At 36.3% G+C, this 17,799-nt stretch overlaps 1 protein-coding gene across 23 annotated transcripts in view; it reads left to right on the plus strand.

The window, feature by feature from the left end:
• Positions 1-17,799, plus strand: part of AHI1 (Abelson helper integration site 1) — a 216,920-nt gene that overhangs the window by 18,312 nt on the left and 180,809 nt on the right. For 21 of the 23 annotated variants that reach the window (XR_002521763.2, XR_002521761.2, XR_002521765.2 and 18 more), the window contains 3 exons: positions 11,328-11,381; positions 12,596-13,155; positions 15,411-15,592. Coding sequence is in view for 19 of the 23 variants with exons in the window: in XM_009206039.4 (XP_009204303.2) it covers positions 11,328-11,381; positions 12,596-13,155; positions 15,411-15,592 (796 nt within the window). In the remaining 4 variants the exon portion in view is untranslated. Of the gene's footprint in view, positions 1-2,971; positions 7,000-11,327; positions 11,382-12,595; positions 13,156-15,410; positions 15,593-17,799 lie in introns of those variants that run through there. The other 2 variants (XM_021937825.2, XM_021937821.2) reach the window with 2 other exon arrangements.

The following is a 17,799-nucleotide window of genomic DNA, read 5'->3' on the forward strand; positions in this document are numbered from 1 at the left end:
AGCTCTACCCTGTGGCTCTGCGTGGTACAGCCCCTGCAGCTGCTTTCAGCGGCTGGCATTGAGTGCCTGTGGCTTTTCCAGGTGCGTGGTGCAAACTGTCTGGATCTACAATTCTGAGCTCTGGAGGACAGTGGCCCTCTTACCACAGCTCTCTACCAGGCAGTGCCCCAGTGGAGACTGTTGTGTGGGAACTCTAACTCCACATTTCTCTTCTGCACTGCCATAGTAGAGGTTCTCCATGAGGGTTCCACCCCTGCAGTGGACTTCTATCTGGACGTCCAAACATTTCCATACATCCTCTGAAATCTAGGCAGAGGTTTCCAAACCTCAACTCTTGCCTTCTGCATACCCACAGGCTCAATACCACATGAAAGCTGCCAAGACATGGGGCTTTCACCCTCTGAATTAATAGCCTGAGCTGTCTCTTGGCCCCTTTTAGCCACAACTGGAGGCAGAGCAGCTGGGACACAGGGCCCCATGTCTCAAGGCTGCACAGAGCGGCGAGGCCCTGGGCCTGACCCATGAAACCATTTTTCCCTCCTAGGCTTCCAGGCCTGTGATAGGAAGGGCTCTGTGAAGGTCTCTGAAATGACCTGGAGGCATTTTCCCCATTGTCTGTGCATTAACATTTGGCTTTTTTAAATTTATGCAAATTTCTGAAGCCTAGAATTCCTCCTCAGAAAATTAGTTTTTCTTTTTAACCTCTTGGTCAGGCTCCACATTTTCCAAACTTTTGTGCCTGCTTCCCTTTTAAATATAAATTCCTGCTTCAGGTCATTTCTTTCTTTATGCAAATGAGCACAGGTTTTTAGAAGCATCTAGGCCACATCTGAACACTTTGCTGCTTAGACGTTTCTTCCACCAGATACCCTAAATCATCTCTCTCAAGTTCAGTGCTCCACATATCTCTAGAGCAGGGGCACAATGCCACCAGTCTCTGCTAAAGCATAGCAAGAGCGGCCTTTACTCCAGTTCCCAATAAGTTCATCTCCATCTGAGACCTTGTCAGCTTGGCCATCTCTGTTCATATCAGTATCTGCATTTTGGTCATAACCGTTTAACAAGTCTTTATGGAGTTCCAAACTTTGCTGTCTTCTTCTGAGCCCTTCAAACTGTTCCAACTTTTGCCTGTTACCCAGTTCTAAAGTCACTTGCACATTTTCAGGTATCTTTATAGCAATGTCCCACTTCTCTGGTACCAATTTTCATATTAGTCCGTTCTCACACTGCTCTAAAGAACTACCTGAAGCTGGATGCTGTGGCTCATGCCTGTAATCCCAGCACTTTGGGAGGCCAAGGTAGGCAGATTACCTGAGATCAGGAGTTTGAGACTAGCCTGGCCAACATGGTGAAACGCTGTCTGTACTAAAAATAAAAAAATCGGCCGGGTGTGGTGGCACATGCCTGTAGTCCCAGCTACTCAGGAGGCTGAGGCAGGAGAACCGCTTGAACCTGGGAGGCGGCGGCTACAGTGAGCCAAGGTCACACCGCTGCACTCCATCCTGGGCAACAGAGTGGAGACTGGGTAATTTATGAGAAAATAGGTTTAACTGACTCACAGTTCAACTGGCTATACAGGAGTCATAGCTGGGGAGACCTCAGGAAATTTATATTCATGGTGAAAGGTGAAGGGGAAGCAGGCATGGACTTCACATGGCCAGAGCAGGGGTGAGAGAGAGAGAGAGAGAGTGCAAAGGAGGACGTGCTACACACTTTCAAACAATCAAATCTTGCAAGAACTCCATCACGAGAACAGCAAGGGGATGTCTGTCTCCGTGATTCATCTCCCACCACGCCCCTCCTTCAACACGTGGAAATTACAATTCAACATGAGATTTGGGTGGGGACACAGTGCCAAACCATATGAGTCTTCATAAATTTGTTTTAAAAGGATAGCTGAAAAGCCAATAATGATGCAATGGAATTGCCAAGAACTATCGAGAAAGACAGCTGGAAAAGAGGACAAAGCCAGGCGAGGTGGCTCACGCCTGTAATCCCAGCACTTTGGGAGGCCGAGGCAGGCGGATCATGAGGTCAGGAGATTGAGACCATCCTGGCTAACACAGTGAAACCCTGTCTCTACTAAAAGTACAAAAAATTAGCCGGGCATGGTGGTGGGCGCCTGTAGTCCCAGCTACTCGGGAGGCTGAGGCAGGGGAATGGCATGAACCAGAGAGGTGGAGCTTGCAGTGAGCTGAGATCATGCCACTTCACTCCAGCCTGGGTGACAGAGCAAGACTCTGTCTCAAAAACAAAAAGAAAAAAAAAAAAAGGACAGAGACAAAGAACAAATAGGACAAACGAAAGGAAATAATAGAATGGTATATTTAAACTCAGCAATATCGAGAATAATTTAAATGTGGATGGTCCAAATAGACCCAATAAAAAGTAGAAAGTGTCAGATCGGCAAATAAGAACCAACTATATGTTGATTATAAGAAACTTGCTTTGAATATAAGGGCATAGGTAGGTTAATATTTAAAGGATGGAAATATATACCATGCTAACACTAGTAAAAAGAAAACTGGAGTTGTTACATTGATATCAGAGAAAGTATATTTTAGAATAAAGAATATTGCCAAAGGTAAAAAGAAATCTTTTTAATGATAAAGGTGTCAGTATCAAGATATAACTGTGTATGAAACTCATAACAAAGCTTCAAAATACACAAAGCAAAAACTGATAGAAATGAAATGAGAAATAGATAATTACAGTTAGATATGTTAGTATCCTCTCTCAGAAATTAATATAACAAGTAGACAAAAAATCAATAAGAAAGTAGATTTCAATAACGTTGACAAATTTGAATTGAGTTTTATGAGAACATTGTATCCAACAAACACAGAATACTCATTGTTTTCTAGTGCATGTGGAATATTCACCAAGACAGACATCATTCTGGGCCGTAATACAAGTCTACATAGCTTCATTTTATATATAAAAATTAAATAAAACTTTTAAATATAAAAGAAATGTTTTTAATAATACAAAATGTTTTCTTAGGCCACAACAGAATCAAATTAGAAATAGTTAACCAAAAGTTATCTGCAGTGTCACCAAATATTTGGAAATTCAGTAAGACCCTAGATCAATATATTGAAGAAGAAAACACAAAAGAAATTATAACATATTTTGAACTCACTAAAAATGAAATTATAGCATATCAAAATTTATGGAATGCTGCTGAGGCATTACTTAGAAGGAAACTTGTAGCATTATATTAAAAATGAGGAATGGTCTGAGATCCATCACTGAAGCTTTCACTTTAAAAGAGTATGAACAAATTAGACAAAATAAACACAGGATAGAAATAAGAAGAGTATAAATCAGTGAAATAGAAAACCTCAGTAAATGCAAATGCAACTTTTTAAAAGAAGAATAAAATTGATTATCATATGTGGTGGGGATTTCCATGGCCACCCCCAGGCTTGATAATTCGCTAGAGAGACTCACAGGACTCAAAAGCTGTTACACCTGCACCATTTATTACAGCAAAAGGATACAGATTAAAATCAGCAAAGGGAAAAGGTGCATGGGACACAGCCCAGGAGAAACCAGATGCAAGCTTTCAGGTGCACCCCCTAGTAGAGTTGCAAGGGACTCACTTAATTCCTCCAACAACATGTGACAAAATGTGCAGTGTTGCCACCCAGGGAAGCTCACCCAAGCCTTGATGTTCATGGTGTTGTGTAGAGGGCTGTGTGGGTTTTGTGTAGAGACAGTGCATTCAGTGCCTGTGTCACCAACCTCAGCTGCTCAGACTCCAAACCCCCAAAGCAAGAACACATGGTCACCATAAATCACATTGCTGATATAAGCTTTCTGGTGAAACTGTTATAGTGAGGCCCAAGGCTTCAGGCATTTAGAAACACTCTTATCAAGCACAACATTTCAAGGACTGGTCCTAAAAATAGGCCCTTCTTGGGATTTGCAGCTTTTTAGCAACCCAGGCTCATGAGTTAACTGTTTTCTGTACTACCTGTAACCAGGCTGATCAGGAAACAAGGAAAGAAGACGCAAATGGCTAATATCAGAATTGTAAGAGGGTATTCACTTTAGATGCTACAGACCTTAAAAGAATAATAAGAGTATTATGAGTAACTTTATGATAATAAATTTAGCAGTTTAGATGAAATGTATAAATTACATGAAAGGCACAAACTACTGAAGCTCACTCAAAAAGAAATAGATAACTTGAACATTATATATCTTTTTAAAGAAACAGAATCTGTAGTTAAAAATCCTTTGTCAAAGGAAACTACTCCCAGGTGGCTTCATCAGTAACTTTTCCCAGACATTTGATGAAAAAATAATGCCAGTTCTATACAGACTCTTCCAGACTAAAAAATAAGAGGGGATCCTTGTCCACTCCTTTTTGTGGGCAATAATTACACGGCTGCCAAAACCAGACAAAGATTTCAAGAAAAATACAGACCAAAATCCCTTTTAAATATAGATGGCAAACATCTTCAGCAAAATATTAGAAAATCAATCTTATAAAAAGGATAATACCCCATGTCTGGGTGGAGTTTATGTCAGGAATATACTGTCAGTTCAGTGTTAGAAAAAGCGTCCAATGTAATTAGAAAACTATGTGATCATCTCAATAAATGGAGAAAAAAGACTTGACAACATTTAATACTCATTCTTAAACCAACAGTAGATGGGACTTGTCTAAGGTAATGAGTTATCTCAATGGATTGTTGACAGTCAGTTATAGATTGAACTCCTTGTTCTACTCATACTCTCAGTACTGCATATGACTAGTCTAAAAAAAAAAAAAAGTAACTTCCTCAACCTAATAAAGGGCATCTAAAAAATCTGCAGCTAGCATCATGCTTAATGGCACAAAACTGAATGCTTTTGCTGTAAACTTGAGCATGTGTCAGTTACTGTGTGTATTCACAATTGTATTGGAGACCCTGACGAATGCAGTAATGCAATTTTTAAAGGCATACAGATTGTAAAGGAAAAAGTAAACTGTGTATTCTCTGATTACGTAATTGTCTATGTTAATAACTCAAAAAATTTACAAAAAAGTGCTACTAGAGTTACAGATGGTTCTTATGATGGGATTATGTCCTTTGTAAACTGAAAGTATTGTAAGTTGAAAATGTATTCAATACACCTAACCAACTAAACCCCATAACTTGACCTAGCCTACCTTAAGTGTGCTCAGAACATTTACATTAGCCTACAGTTGTGCAAAGTTAATACCAAGCCTATTTTGTAATAAAGTGTTGAATAACTCACATAATTTATTAAATACTGTACTAAAAGTGAATAACAGAATAATTGTATAGATACTTGGAAGTATGGTTTCTACTGAATGCATGTTTATGCACCATCATAAAGTCAAAAAAATCATATGTCGAACCATCATAAATAGAACCATTATGATTCAGGCACCATCTGTATTAGGGAGGTTAGCAGAATATATGGTCAATGTGTAAAAACCAATTGTATTTCTATACCAGTAATGAATCACTTGACATTAAAGTTTAAAATAATTTATAATAGCAAAAAAAATGTGTAGCATTCAGGGATAAATTTATCAAAAATGTTCAAGAGTTGTACACTGAACCCCTCAGAGTGTTGACAATAAAGACCTAAATAAATAGATATTCGTGTTCATGGATCAGAAGAATCAACATTGTCAAATGTCCATTCTCTGACAAGTTATCTGTTGATTTAATTCAATCCTAATCAATATGCCAGGAGACTTTTTTTTCTTGAAAATCTAAATGAGAAATAGACAAATTAGCAATTACAGTTAGATCTGTCAGTATCCTGTCTCAGAAATTAATAGAACAAGTAGTCAAAAAATCAGAAATTTATTGGGAAATGTAAACAACAGACCTAGAATAGCCAAAACAATTTTGAAAAAGAAGAACAAAGTTGGAATTACACTTTCTGATTCAAAACTCATTATAAAGCAATAGTGATGAAGACAATCTGGAATTGTCATAAAGGTAGGCATATAAATCAGTAGAGCAGAATAGAATATAGAAATAGATTCAAATATTTATGTTCAATTGACTCTTGACAAAGTTGCCAAGGTAATTCACTAAAGGAAAGGATAATCTTTTCAACAAATGATCCTGGAACAATCAGATATTCGTATATAATAAACTTGGGACCATGTCATGTTTAAAAATTAACTGGAAGTAGATCAAAGACATATATATGAGCTAAAACTGTATAACTTATAAGAGAAACATAGGATAATTGTAACCTTGGGTTAAGCAAAGATTTCTCAGGATACTAAAACACGAACCATAAAAGAAAAAAAGGCTAAATTGGACTTTGTGAAAATTGAAAGCATTGCTATGGAAATGAAAATGTTTTATAGCTGTAGGTTTGGATAAAATATTTTTAAAGCACTCTGTGATAAAATGTTGTATCTAGAATATTTTAAGAGCTCCTACAGCTCACTGATAGGAAAACAAACGGCCTAACAAAAAAGGGCAAAAGATTTGGACACTTAACTGAAGAAGAGCTATAGACAGCAAATAGGCACATGTGAAGAGTCTTGCTGTCATAGTAATTAGGAAAATGAAGTTTAAAACAATACTGAGGTACTGTTGCACACCTCATACAACAGCTACAAAACAAAAATTGACAGTATTAAGTGCAGGCAAGGATGGTAAGTAACTGGAACTCTTAGAAATTGCTGATAAAAATGCAAAATAGTACAGCCAGTGTGAGAAGCTGTTTGGCAATTGTTTAATAAGTTAAATATCTGCTTATCTTGTAGCACAGCAATTCCACTTCTGGATATTTACCCAAAAGAAGTGAAAACATATCTAATGCTAGCACAAAACTGGAAATAATTCACATCTATTAATTGGTGTATGAAGAAACAAAATGTGGCATATAACTGTACAATGGATTACTACTCCACAAAAATGGAATAAACTGCTATAAATACAGCAACATGGATGAATCCTAAAAGCTTTGTGCTGAATGAAGGAAACTAGACACAAAAGGCTATAGATGGTATAATTTCATTTATGTGAAAGTCTAGACAAGGCAAAGCTATTGTGATACCAGATCAGTGGCTGAGTAGGGACAGAGCATGGAGGGAAGGCGTTGACTCTGTAACAGGATATGTGGAATGATGGAAATGTTCAATGTCATGATTATGATGGTGGTCACATGACTGTATACATTTGCCAAAATTCATTTAATTATACAATTAAAATTGGTGAATTTTATTGATGTAAGCTATATCTTAATAAAGCTGATTTTAATAGCACACAAAGCAAAGCAAAAAAACCCAAATTGTTTAAAGAGGTAAAAGATGGGCAAAGATATAATAGAAACATGAGTGAACAAATGTATTTGGGATGTTTCAAAATTCAAATACAATTTGATCCATGAAACTGTTGAAACAAAGGAGACTTTTTTTTTTTTAAACAATGGTACAGTATGACTAGAAGTTAACAAAAGTTTATGATTTACAAATTGCTTGGGAATTTATCCCATAAAGCTGTTAGAGAGGAAAAGGAAATCAAAACCACAAAAACAGGCTATTTAAAAAGTAATGAAAATGCCAGTATAATGCTATGAAAGGTAGAGATGCTACTGAAAATACTCTGGGAACTTCATTCGCTGCAGTATTTAAAAAACAGAACTAAAGAAAAAGACAAATTAATAATATAAAGTCATAAAATTAATGTTATTAGTGCAAAGGCTGACAGATCAGTAGTAAATAAACAAAAAACAGCCTTTTCCGATTAGCTTGCCTGGAGTTTCAATTTTAAATTTTTTTCCTTGAGACTAAGTCTTTCTTCTCTTTCTAATTCTTGATTAGCTCTTTTTCTAATTATTTCCTTCAGGAGTATACTCACAATTTGTATATATTGGTGCTACATTATTGGTACTCACTGAAAAAGTAGAAATAAAAATTTGCATATGCCCCATTTTAACATAATGGAAATTCAAGGTTATTGAGATATGAATGAAGTCATAGAAAAAGAACATTCTGAAAAAAATAGCAATTTTTTAAAATGTTATTTTATATTCCGGGATACATGTGTAGGACTTGCAAGTTTGTTACATAGGTAACAAACCGATCAAACTGTCACCTAGGTATTAAGCCACACATGCATTAGCTTTTTATCCTGATGCCCTCCCTCCCCCAGATTCCCTGACAGGCCCCAGTGTTTGTTTTCCTCTCCCTGTGTCCGTATGTTCTCACTGTTCAGCTCCCACTTAGAAGTGATAACATGCAGTGTTTGGTTTTCTGTTCCTGCCTTTTATCCATGTCCCTTCATGATCTCTTTCCTTTTTATGACTGATTAGTATTCCTTGGTGTGTATGTACCACATTTTCTTTATCCAGTCTGTCATCGATGGACATTTGGGTTGATTCCATGTCTTTGCTATTGTGAATAGTGCTTTGGTGAACATATGCACGTGTGTATCTTTATAATAGAATGATTTATATTCCTTTGGGTATATGTCTAGTAATGGGATTGCTGGATCCAATAGTAATTCTGGTTCTAGGTCTTTGAGGAATCGCCACAGTGTCTTCCACAATGGTTGAACTAACACCACCAACAGTGTAAAAGCATTCCTATTTTTCCATAGCTTCACCAGTATCTGTTGTTTCTTGACTTTTTAATAATTGCCATTCTGACTGGTGCGAGATGGTATCTCATTGTGGTTTTGATTTGTATTTCTCTAACCATCAATGATGTTGACCTTTTTATCATGTTTATTGGCCACATGAATGTCTTCTTTTGAGAATTGTGTATTCATGTCCTTTGCCCACTTTTTTATGGGGTTGTTTGGTTTTTTGTTATAAATTTGTTTAAGTTCCTTGTAGATACTAGATATTAGACCTTTGTCAAATGGATAGATTACAAAAATTTTCTCCCATTCTGGAGGTTGTCTGTTCACTCTGATGATAGTTTCTTTTGCTGTGCAGAAGCTCTTTTATTAGATCCCATTTGTCAATTTTTGCTTTTATTGCAGTTGCTGTTGACATTTTTTGTTATGAAATCTTTGCCTGTGCCTATGTCCTGAATCGTATTGCCTAGATTTTCTTCTAGGGTTTTCATAGTTCTGGGTTTTACATTTAAGTGTTGAATCTATGTTGAGTTAATTTTTGTATAAGGTGTGAGGCAGGGGTCTAGATTCAATGTTCTGCATGTGGCTAGCCAGTTTTCCCAGCACCACTTTTAAATAGGGAATCCTTTCCCTATTGCTTGTTTTTGTCAGGTTTGTCAAATATAAAATGGTTGATGTGTAGCCTTATTTCTGATGTCTTATTTCTGTTCCATTGGTCTATATGTCTGTTTTTGTACCTGTACCATGCTGTTTTGGTTACTCCAGTATAGTTTGAAGTCAGGTGGTGTGATGTCTCCAGCTTTGTTCTTTTTGTTTAGGATTGTCTTGGCTATATAGGCTCTTTTTTGTTTCCGTATGAATTTTAAAGTAGTTTTTTCTAATTCTGTGAAGAACGTCAATGGTAGTTTAATAAGAATAGCATAGGATCTATAAATTACTTTGGGCAGTATGGCTGTGGATTTGTCATAAATGGCTCTTATTTTGAAGTATGTTCCTGTAAGTACCTTGTTTATTGAGAATTTTTAACATGAAGCAATGTTGAATTTTATCGAAGGCCTTTTCCTGTGTCTATTCAGATAATCATATGGTTTTTGTCTTTAGTTCTGTTCACGTGATGAATTGTGTTTATTGATTTGCGTGTGTTGAACCAGCCTTGCATCCCGTGGATGAAGCTGACCTGATGGTGGTGGATAAGTTTTTTGATGTGCTGCTGGATTTGGTTCCCAGTATTTTATTGAGGATTTTTGCATCGACGTTCATCAGGGATATTGGCCTTAACGTTTTTTTCTTTCTTTGTTGTGTCTCTGCCAGGTTTTGGTATCAGGATGATGCTGTCCTCATAAAATGAGTTAGGAAGTAGCCCCTTCTTTTCAATTGTTTGAAATAGTTTCAGTAGAAATGGTACCTGTTCCGTTTTGTACCTCTGGTAGAATTCAGCTGTAAATCCATCTGGTCCTGGGCTTTTTTTGCTTGGTTGTTTGTAGGCTATTTATTACTGCCTCAGTTTCAGAACTTGTATATTAGTCTATTCAGGGATTCAACTTCTTCCTGGTTCAGTGTTGGGAGGGTGTATGTGTCCAGCAATTTATCCATTTCTTCTAGATTTTCTAGTTTATTTGCATAGAGGTGTTTGTAGTATTCTCTGATGGTTGTCTGCATTTCTGTGGGGTCAATAGGGATATCCCCTGTATCATTTTTTATTGTGTCTCTTTGATTCTTCTCTTAAGTGATTCTTGTATCTCAACCTCCCAAGTAGCTGAGATTACAGGTGTGCACCATCATGCCTGGCTAATTTTTGTATTTTTGATAGAGATAGGGTTTCACCATGTTGGCCAGGCTGATCTCAAACTCCTGACCTCATGTGATCCACCTGCCTCAGCCTCCCAAACTGCTGGGATTACAGGCGTGAGCCAGCATGCCCAGCCTCATTGATTTTTTGAAGGGTTTTTTGTGTCTCTGTATCCTTCATTTCTGCTCTGATCTTGGTTATTTCTTGACTTCTCCTAGCTTTGGGTTGTGTGTGTGTGTGTGTGTGTGTTTTGTGTGTTTTTTTCCTTATTTATTTATTTTTACTGCTTAAAATTAAATATTGCTTCTAAAACAGAACATGTGAAAATAAACTTTTTTTTTAAGAGAAATGTTATTTTTATTCGGTTTGATTGGTGAAGTTTTTTTGGAGCCTATGGCATCATAATTTGCCCTCAAAAAACAGATAGAATTTGGAAATATATTTTAGGTGAGCAAAAGAGTCTTAGAGATGGTAAGATTTTAGATATGTATTGGGATACTAGTTCTTTCAGCATTTTAAAAATCACCTTTTTATGTACATTGGATATTTTTTAACTACTTTTAAAATATGGGGAGTTTCAAAGGTCAAACTCCAGTATGTATTGTTAAGTTTATTCATTTCTGGCACATTTCTTCATTTTGATTTTAGATTCATCTTGTAGCACCAAATGTTAACATGTAACATTCATACATTACAGTGTAACATTCTGCACGACAAAATGAATCCAGAGTGTTAGTCCAAAATGTTAATCTGAAGTTATATTCAGAGATTATTAATGAAATTCTGAAGCATAAATTATGAGAGTACTCAGCAAGTGCTCTAAAATAGTATCACTATGTCCATGTAAAAAACTAAATAATCTTCCCAATAATTACACATTGTTGAACATAAATTATTGAGTTTTTCTTTATACAACCAATCTACGCTGAGCTGAAACTTTGTTATTATGTCTTCTTTTTTAGCCTGACACTATTAGAAGCAATCCTCACTATATTAAAGAAACTACAAGTGATGATGTAAGTACTGCTGACACTAACAGCCTGAAGAAAAGCATGAGAATCACTAAAAACAAATTGAGGAACATACAGTCAGCAATGGTTTTTGTCCATTCTGTTTTTCAACACATCTGTTAAACTTTTATTTCTATTATTCAGAATTTTATTTTGATATCAGCAGTTGGGTTTTCTTGGTCCAGTATGCTTTTGCATTTCTTTATTAATATCAATTATACTTATTTAAAATTCTTATTTATGATATGTATTTTCCTTTGGTGTTCATTTATTTATTGTGTTTGATTTGGTGACTTTCCTTCATTGTGCTACCTTCCTTTAGTGTTTGTTAATTTTCCGTTGTCAAGCCATCTTTATATTTGAGAATGTCTGTTCTGTTCCTTGTTGGTTGTTTTTGACATGGTCTGCCTCTGCAGTTTGTGGGAATTGTACCTACCTGAAGTATACTGCCCTTTCTCTCTGTGCTGCCATGCTTAATCCATGGGTGAAAGTCAGCACAAATGGAGATGGGAAGCAGAGCTGTTCATCCCAGCTCCTTGATTGGTCATCCTTTGGTCTATCTAGTTTATGCCCTCCTCCTCCTTATATTACTTGACTCTTATCCTTATTTATTTTTTTGTATTAAAAATATATCTCATTATAAATAACTTTAATTGGGGAAAGAGGTACAAGATTATGCTTAGTCTGCCACTGGATTTAACTTCATATGTAATATTTAGCAGCATTCTAGTGATAGATTTAGTGTAGGGTGATCTTAGAGCTGTAGACTTTTGGTTTTGCAGTGTAATTATGAAGCAAAATAAATGACCCATGTATATTTCCTATTGGGTTGCCTGAAATATCAATTCAATGGCTCTTTTAGCAATTTCTCAGGTATCTATTAATTATATTAGAGTGTATATCATGAGAAAAATATGTATGAGGAAAATAGCATTTGAGATTTGAGCAATTAATTCACTTCTTAAAGGTCCTTAAGTACTTTTTTCCTATGTCAATTAACTCATTTCATCTGAAGTTACATTCAGAGATTGCTTATCAAATTCTGGAAGCATAAATTATGAGAGTACTCAAATGCTCTAAAATAGTATCACTGTGTCCAGGTGAAAAACTAAATAATCCTCCCAATAATTCCACATTGTCAAACATTAATTACTAGGTTTTTCTTTATATAACTAATCTATGCATAACTGAAACTTTGTTATCATGTCTTCTTTTCCTAGCCTGACACTGTTAGAAGCAATCTTCCCCATATTAAAGAAACTACAAGTGATGATGTAAGTGCTACTAACACTAACAACCTGAAGAAGACCATGAGAGTCGCTAAAAACAAATCGAGGAACACACAGTCAGCAACTGAAAATCCTAATGATGATGTTAGTGTAGAGGAAGACAAACAAGGAAAGCCAAATAAAAAGGTGGTAAAGACGGTGCCCCAGTTGACTACACAAGACATGAAACCGGAAACTCCTGAGAAGGAAGTTGATTCTACACACCAGAAAGCGCATACAAAGCCACAGCCAGGCATTGATCATCAGAAAAGTGAGAAGGCAAATGAGGGAAGAGAAGAGAATGATTTAGAAGAGGACGAAGAACTGATGCAAGCATATCAGCGCCATGTAACTGAAGAAATGGCAAAGGAGATTAAGAAGAAAATAAGAAAAAAACTGAAAGAACAGTTGACTTACTTTCCCTCAGATACTTTATTCCATGACGACAAATCAATCAGTGAAAAAAGGAAAAAGAAAAAGAAAGTTCCAGTCTTCTCTAAAGCTGAAACAAGGTATTTTTACATTGATAAATGTAAAATATCCTCTTAGAAAAACACTCTATTATTATCAGGGTTTGAATATTATCTGTGGTTTAACAAAGAAAATTCTTAGGCTTTTATTTGGAGACATTGCCACTAAGATAAGAACACCTAGCTTTTACTAACACCTTACTATGTACTAGGTGCTTTACGAGAATTAACTCATTTATTTCTTATGACAATCTTATGAGGAAAAGTAATATTCTTCCTATCTTGCTGATGAGGAAATTGAAGTACAGAACTAGTAAGAGGCTGAGCCAGAACCTTGTCTCTATCCTGAACTACTCACTTACATCTGCTTTCAAAGTAATAGCAACCTAATTACTTCCCCTTTTTTGAGTTACAAATACCTGTTTGGATATGTAAATACAGCTTTTTTTTCTTACACAAATAACATTAGCTCATTGTAGAAAAACTATTCAAAGATAATCGCTATTGGCAATTTGTTATTCTAATCTTTTTCTCTATATGATGCTTATATATGTATGTACTTGTATATAGAGTATGAGTTTAAATGAACATATACATATATATATGTTCTCTACTTGGATAAAACAATAAGATAAAAATGCTTTTTAACTGCTATAATTAACTTTGTTCCCCCCTGCAGTTCTCCTCTAGAGAAACAGCTTGAAGTGGGAACATTCTATATGTGACTATTCCTTGGCATTCAGGATCAATTTCCCCTAAAACCCTCAGCCAAAAATAATTCCCCTCTTTTCAAAAGCTAGGTGACCAGTGATAATAAAGATATGGCAAACCAGGTTGCTGCAGGGACATGATAGTATGTGTTATCTGTTGATGCATTAAAGAGATTATCCCATAATTTAGCAGCTTTTAGGATGACAAGCATTTATTGTCTCATAGTTTCTATGGGCCAGCAATCTGGGAGTGACTTTGCTGGGTGTCTCTGTCAATCACAGGTTGCAATCAGGATGTTAGCCAGGACTGAAGTCACCTTAAGCCTTGACTTGGGGAGGATCTATCAAGTGACATAGCTGTTAGAAGGCCTTAGAAGATCCAGTGCTAAGCTCATTCATGTGGCTGTTGGTAGGCCTCAGGTCCTGACTGGCTTTGGGCCAAGTATACCGGTTCCTTGCCACGTGGACTTCCTCCGTGTGGTCTACTCATAATATGGCCACTTGCTTCCCCAGACCAAGGGCTCTGAGAGAGTGAGAGCAAGACAGAAGTCACAGTCTTTTTGGAACCTAATCTTATAAGTGGCATTCATTACTTTTATCATATTCTGTCTGTTAGAAGTAAGTCATTAGGTCCAGCCCACACTGAAATATTTCTCTAGTCTTATTTTCCTCAGCCCATTTTTTTGGAAAGGTGACTAAACATATTGGAAATTAATTTTTTATTATTTAAATGTAGATTTTTTTTACTTGATACATTAAAATGTTAGTAGGTTGGTTTTTCTTTAAACTCAGTATGCCTCTGGGTTGCTACTTCTTACCATTTACTAGTCGTGTGATATAGATTTTAATTTTAGTAATAGCCTTCTGAAAATGTAGTGACTCACCAACCACTAGAAAATACAAGGAATTAATTTTTACCTAGAAGTCTCAGCCTGAGCAATATGGTGAAACTCCATCTCTACAAAAAGTACAAAAATCAGCCAGGTATGGTGGCATGTGCCTGTAGTCCCAGCTATTTGGGAGGCAGAAGTGGGAGGATTGCTGGAGCCTGGGAGGTTGAGGCGGCAGTGAGCTATGATTGTACCACCGCACTCCAACTTGGGTGACAGAGCGAGACCTAGTCGTAAAAAAAAAAAAAAAGAAAAGAAAAAAGAGAAATCAAAAGTTGTGCTTGTGAAGCCTCTTGAAGACTGAACAAACCTAGAATACATTTTATACTTTTAAATAAGGTAATTTAAAAATTGGTTGATCAGTCATTTACTTGGCAGCAGGGTGGGCGTGCTTCGATAAGTCCTATGTAAAGAGAGATCAATTGCTCATAAAATATTAATACAATTTCCTTTCCCCTGGGGTTTAGAGCTCAGTTTTAGTTGAATCATGTAACTCCTTGCGAAGTTACAACCTATGATACCTATTTGACAGCTAACCATTTTAGTGTGTAGGAAAATATATGCATCTCAAGAAAAAATAGTAGTGATTTTAGGATTATCTTTGCTCCTATTTACTGTTCACTCTGTTGCATCATGAATAATAATAATTATTATAATAATATATCTGTAATGGCTGATACTTGGATTATATTTGTAGTACATTGACCATCTCTGGTGACACAGTTGAAGGTGAACAAAAGAAGGAATCTTCAGTTAGACCAGTTTCTTCAGATTCTCATCAAGATGGTGAAATAAGCTCAGTGGAACAAAACACAGAAGGCAGCATGCAAGATGACACAAAACCTAAACCAAAAAAAACAAAAAAGAAGGCTAAAGCAGGTTTGTTATACAAATTAAGTGAAAAATTGTGTACGTTGGTAGCAATAACTTGATTCTAGGAATTTTAGCCCTTAAAAACTAAAACTGATGGGTATACTTGAAAATAATTCAATATAGAGTATGTGGTACTTGTTCTTGGATTCATCTAGATTAAAGTACACGTGTATTTATAGCTGTTTGTCTTTGATGAGTTTGTATCACTTGTAAATATATTCAAGTTATGCATTTTTTTAAAAACAGTATTGTCTTTTTCTAATTGATTTGTAATGATAGTTTATATACTTCAATATGAGATTATTCTCAGATATATACATACATGCATATATATTGCACATGTCTTCCTACTCTAGTTTATTTCTCTCTCATTGGTGTCTTTTGAAAAGCAGAAATTTTTGAATAGTCCAGTTTATCCGTTTTTTCCTTTGAAGGTAAGTGTTCTCTGTGATTTAAGAAATCTTTCCCAAGTTCTGAAGATGTTTCTCTAAAAGTTTTATTTTAAAAGTTTTACTGTTTCTGTTTTACTTTTCACATTTATATATGCAGTTCATCTGAAACTGGTTTTTGTTTGTTAGGAAGCAGTGATCAAGATACGTTTTCTCGTGTGGATATATATTATAATTGACCCAGTACCATTTACTGAAGAGAGTGTCTTTTTGCCTCTGTGTGGCAGTGTCACTTTTCTCATAAATAACATGACTGTGTTTACGTGTGGATCAGTTTTTATAGTCTCTATTCTTTTACAGTAGACAGTCTGTACCAACACCACCATGTCTAAATACTGTGGCTTTTTAATAGGTCTTGCTATTTAGTATTGTACTCTAGCTTTTTCCTTCTTCATCTGCATTGCCTAGGCTATTCTTTACTTTGCATTTCTATATGGATTTTAGAAGAGCTTCTCAATTCTCCCTCTTCCTTCCTATACCCATCCTGTCTTGCAAGCTGTGATTTTGATCTAGACTGGGTGAATCTATAGAGATTCACAGTATAACAGCTCTCTAAAGAGACTTGACATTTTTACAAAGTATTGATTCTCAGTCTATGAATTTGGTATGCACTTCCATTTATTTGCATCTTATTTAACATATCCCAGTAATATACATTTCAGCAGAATCTCTCCTTAGATTTATTCCTAGGAGTTGATGTTTCTTAATGATATTGTAAATGGCATTTAAAAATTTTTTGATTTTGGCTGGGCGTGGTGGCTCACGCCTGTAATCCCAGCACTTTGGGAGGCTGAGGCGGGCGGATCATGAGGTCAGGCGATGAAGACCATCCTGCCTAACACGGTGAAACCCCGTCTCTACTAAAAATACAGAAAATTAGCCGAGAATGATGGCGGGCACCTGTAATCCCAACTACTCGGGAGGCTGAGGCAGGAGAATGTGTGAACTTGGGAGGCAGAGCTTGCAGTGAGCTGAGATCGCATCACTGCACTCCAGCCTGGGCGATAGAGCGAGATTCTGTCTCCAAAAAGAATTTTTTTTTGCTTTGTATTTGTTGCTGGTATGTATGTGTAGAAATGTGTTTACATTTTTTTAACATTGTATCTATTGATTTGCTAAATTCACTTATTGCAAGAGTTTATTTATTTATTTGTTTTTGAGACAGGGTCTCGCCTGTCACTCAGGCTGGAGTGCAGTGGCGTGATCTCAGCTTATGGCAGCCTCCATTTCCCAGGCTCAAGCGATCCTCCCACTTCAGTCTTCCAAGTAGCTGGGACTACAGGCATGCACCACCATTCCCGGCTAATTTTTTTGTAGAGACAAGGTCTCACTACATATTCCAGGCTAGTCTCAAACTCCTGGACGCAAGCAATTCGCCCACCTCACCCTCCCAGATTACTGGGATTACAGGTGTGAACCATCGTGGCCAACAGAGTTTATTGTTATATTGTTTTGATTTTTCTACATATACAATAATGTAATCTGTTAATAATGATAGTTTTATTGCTTCCTTTTCAGTCCTTATGCCTTATAATTTAGCTTGTCTTGATACGGATCAAGATTTAGTTTCTTATCAGTCTTTTCACTTTTTTTTTAAGCTTTTCTCAGCTATTTGATAGACTGTAGTTTTTGATCCAAATGTTCAAATTTTCATTTCTGTAGCATCTGAAAGGCTGTCCCATTTTTTCATTCATGGGATTGGCAATTTGTTTTCTCTCAAATTCTTGATCAGTCTTAGGATTTTAAGTTTATGAGTCTTTTCAA

The sequence above is a fragment of the Papio anubis genome, chromosome 6 (assembly GCF_008728515.1).
Source record: "Papio anubis isolate 15944 chromosome 6, Panubis1.0, whole genome shotgun sequence".
Taxonomy (NCBI): Eukaryota; Metazoa; Chordata; class Mammalia; order Primates; family Cercopithecidae; genus Papio; species Papio anubis.